The 4,467-nt window shown below is 46.9% G+C and overlaps 1 protein-coding gene across 1 annotated transcript; it reads left to right on the forward strand.

Moving 5' to 3' along the window:
- The first annotated feature begins 1,350 nt into the window (after positions 1–1,350).
- LOC105039201 (U-box domain-containing protein 19) lies at positions 1,351–3,692 on the forward strand. Its single transcript, XM_010915276.4, has one exon. The coding sequence runs from the start codon at positions 1,432–1,434 to the stop codon at positions 3,436–3,438; it is 2,007 nt and encodes a 668-aa protein (XP_010913578.1). The 5' UTR covers positions 1,351–1,431; the 3' UTR covers positions 3,439–3,692.
- Positions 3,693–4,467: the final 775 nt, after the last annotated feature.

Consider the following 4,467-nt stretch of genomic DNA (forward strand, 5'->3'; position numbering starts at 1 on the left):
CCAACAACTGTGCATCCCATAATAATTAGGAAAAATTGCCATCAATAAATGATTCTGTTATTTCTCGTTAAGCATAATTTGCACTTTCATGGACTGTTATTTCAAGGAACATGAACAATTATTGCACAATAATTTGCATTTCAACTAACTTTCTTTCGTTTTGAAACTCTCTTATCTTTGCCACTGAATCCACAATCAGCAACATGATAGTTTGCTGTTTTTCTCAAACTCATAAAAGCCTCATGATCTTTTGTTTCACCCGGAGATGCTCCCTTAGGCTGAAAATATAAGCAATATAAAGTATGTTCTCGTGATAGTTTCAGATTCTGGATTTCATTGGCTATGACCTCCTTTCTAACTACGAAAGAGACATTAGATTTACCCCAGAGAGAGAGAGAGAGCTTAAAGATGGATGGAGAGTCGATCTAGGGTTACAGACGGAAATATTTTACATGTGGTGAGCTGGCGAACTCAGGCTGCGGCCACGCTTGTCGTAGGCCACACGCCACAGCCCACACAAGTGGGTTGGCCCACGCGCAATCCGACTACGTGGCCTCCGTGTAAGCCTGGTCGGTCTTCCATTACACATGCTAGCGACAAACAGATGGCCTAACATGCGGCAGTCTAAATCAACCTTCCAGCTTCTGCCACGTTTATAATGGCAGCAAAATAAGGGATAAACCCATACAATCATGTATTCCGTGGAGAGCCCTCCGCCAAAACCAACCCGGTTCCGGTCACTTTTATCGTCTCATTATACGAGCTTAATAGCTTAATTATTTGATAATTCCTGTAATTTTCAGTTAAACTCTCCCGAAGAGAGCAACAAAGCACGAGTTACCTAGTTCATCAAATGTGCTCCACGAACAGAAGGCAGCCTATCTATGGTTTCCCATTTCGGACACGTCTCCAAGATGTGCACGTGTTTGTGATGAAGTTGGCGAGAAAGCTGTCTGCTGTTCTAAGCCAAAAAGCTTAGCCAAGCGATGTCGGCTGCGCGGCCCGTCTATCCCGGAAAAAGGCTTCCCCCTTGACCCATGACGCTCACGAGCCATCGCGCATCAGGCGATCCTGTAATCCCCAACAGCAGCCGCGTGTCGGTACGACTCATGGGACCATGATCACGTCCGTCCCCTCTTTCCCTTCCCTTGCCAACTTGGCGCCGTACAGTACTTCCTTCTGATCATATCCTGAAGCGGCCGCCATCCTCAGATGCCCCCTCGTCCCTCAACTCAGATGGCTCCACGTTTCCCTAATACACGTGTCACCCGATTTCTTCAGCCTCTGAGGCCCTAAATATGACACACGCGTCACGTACGGCACCCCTCCTATAAATGCACCCCGATCCCCCACTCGCCCACCACCAGATAAAGGCAAAATTTAGTTAGAACCTCTTCTCAATCTTCTCAATCCAATTCCAACTCTTACTCGATGCCCATGACCAATACATCCAACCGCCGGATTCTAACTTTTCCGGCCATCCACCCCTGTGACGCCGTCTCTCCCGGTGCCCTCCACGCTCTCATCGGCCTTTGCCATGACATCACCTCACACCGTTCCGACGACTTCCCAGTTCACCGGCGTCGCGCCCGAGAAACACTCCGGCAGGTCGGCGCGATCCTCGAATTCTTGGAGGATGTCCGGGACCGTGGAGCCATCCTTCCCGGCTCCGTAACCGTAAGCTTCTCCGAGCTTCATGTCACTCTCCAGAAGATCCGGCATCTCCTCCACGACTGCGCCAGACCGGGCGCCCGGCTCTGGGTCCTACTGCTGTCCGACCGGGTGTCGTGCGAGTTCCAAGTCCTCGTTCGGTCGATCGCCACAGTTCTTGACGTCCTTCCGTTGGAGACGATCGATGCGGCGCCGGAAGTCAAGGAGGTGATCCGGCTCGTCAGGAGGCAAGCGTGGAAGGTGGCAATGGGGATCGACCCTGCCGACCACCGGGCGCTGCGGAGCGTATGGTCAATTCTGAACCAATTCAAGAAGGGTGTCGCTCCGGCTCGAAGCAATCTTAAACGGGTCTTGGAGCACTTGCACATTCGAAGCTGGACGGATTGCCACGAAGAGGTCGCGTTCTTGGAAGAAGAGATCTTTGCAAGTTCTGATGATGATGAGATTGCCCTCCTCGCCAGCTTGATGGGATTCATGGTCTATTGCCGCGTGGTTCTGTTTGATACCATGGACGGCAATAGGAGTGATCACAAGGATTGTAATCTCCAGCCACAAGTCATCGAACACCTGCGCCAAGAAGATCTATGGTGCCCGATCTCTCTTGAGCTCATGATGGACCCTGTAACAGTAGCTACGGGGCAGACTTACGACCGGGCATCGATCATAAGATGGTTCAAAGCTGGATACCTCACATGCCCGGTAACCGGCGAGAGACTGGACAGCACCGAATTAGTCCCCAACTCAGCAATTCGAAAGCTTGTCGTGCAATTTTGTCACCAGAACAACGTACCAATCACGGAGCCAAGCGTCAAGCGGAAACGAGATCTGTCCAAGACCGCCTCGCCCTTCAGCCCAGCGGGAGCAGGAGCCATAAGAATGGTTGCTGCTTTCCTCGTTGACAAGCTTTCGAATGGAACGAGCCAAGAGAAGTACAAGGCAACTTATGAAATCCGAAAGCTCTCGAAATCCAACGTCTTCAACAGAGCTTGCTTGGTGGAAGCTGGTCCGATCCCATGGCTGCTACATCTCCTCTCGTCAACAGATCCTTCAATTCAGAAGCATGCAGTGGCTGGCCTCTTGAACCTTGCAAAGCATCCTGATGGTCGGAAGGCTATTTTTGAAACTGGCGGTCTCACTCTTGTAGTTGATGTTATGAAAATGGGGTTTAAGATTGAGGCCCAGCAGAATGCAGCGGCAATCCTCTTCTACCTCTCATCAATTGAAGAGTACCGAATAGAGATTGGAGATATCCCGGAGGCAATTCCAACACTTGTAGGGCTGTTGAGAGACGGCATGTACCGAGGAAAGAAGAATGCCTTGGTTGCTTTGTTGGGGCTGCTTCTGTATCATGGCAACCATCCAAAAGTATGGGAAGCAGGGGCCATCCCAGTTCTCACCAATCTTTTGTCAAGTGAAATGGAGGATCTTGTTATCGATTCTACCGCAGTTCTTGGGAAAATAGCAGAAAGGAAGGAGGGGACGAGTGCAATTTTGAGGTATGATGTCATTCCTCATGTGGTGGAAGTTCTCCAGTCAACCACATCTCGGTCTGGGAGGGAGTCCTGTGTCTCTATTTTGCTGTCCCTCTGCAACAATGGTGGAACGAAAGTGGTTAGTCTACTAGGGCAAATGCCTTCGCTTATGCCATCGCTATATTCCCTTGTCATAGAAGGCTCTCCTATAGCCGGCCAGAAGGCCAGGTCGCTGCTCAATCACATCCACAGCTTCGAAGAGCACGGCTACCCTGCCATTTTCCCTTCCCAATGATATCGTTCTTTATGCCTTACAGAGCACTATTCGTTCATCATCGGAGGTTTTTGAGACACCACCCTGTATATATATACACAAGAGTCTAGATTTTTTCTATTTTTGAATTTTATTATGATCTGATCTCAGCTCGGTTTTTGTGAGAGCTGAGATCATGATCTTTTTTTTTTTTTTTCTTTAATAATCTGCCTTGGATGTACAAAATCGAATAAAATAAAAAAAAAGTGCGACTCTCTTGTCTCTTTTATGCCTCAATGAATGAAGAATGTACAACAAAATTTGTTACTTTCATCCAACACTGGATTTCCATAATTTCACAGCACGGAATACACTTTTGGACACACAGAGTATGAGATCAGGGAATACTCACATGATGGGCGCGTTTACAAACGTTGTGACAGCATTATCATTGATGGCTTGTGTTGTTTTAGGCCGGTGCATGACAAAACTAGAGCGCTTGAGGAAAGATATCAGGGTTTCTTGAAACAAAAAGATGAAAGATATTGGGGGTAAATATGTTTTCAGCATCACCACCTAGAAATCGCTTTAATTACATGGAGTTTCAAGTTAGCTAGTTCTGGATGTCTCTGTAAATTCTTTCAAATTGCAAGCTCTCCAGAAGTAGTTCTACAATTCAAGTTAATTCCTTGCTCAAATCAACACCAAGTTGCATCATTTGAAGAGCTGATGAAGTCAAGGATCTTTTCATAGTCCTCCAATTAAAAGGCTGCATTCAAAAGTATTTTCATGAAACCAGGCCAAGAGGTCAAATTATTAGACATTTGTCACAAAGGTGAAGATTATAAACTAAGAAGACATCAAAAAAAAAAAAAAAAAAGGTCCAGAAAACTACGTACATAATTTTCTATATAATCAAGACATGATGCTTATTCCAAAATAGTTAGCCATATCAGAAATTTACCCCACATCCCACATCTACACCAGAATAGACAAAGTTCCTGGTTTCCAAATGCCAGAAATTGTATCAAGGATTCAAGATCATGTTCAACGAACATTTCCAGGGAATGG

This window comes from Elaeis guineensis, chromosome 1 (genome assembly GCF_000442705.2).
Source record: "Elaeis guineensis isolate ETL-2024a chromosome 1, EG11, whole genome shotgun sequence".
Classification (NCBI taxonomy): Eukaryota; Viridiplantae; Streptophyta; class Magnoliopsida; order Arecales; family Arecaceae; genus Elaeis; species Elaeis guineensis.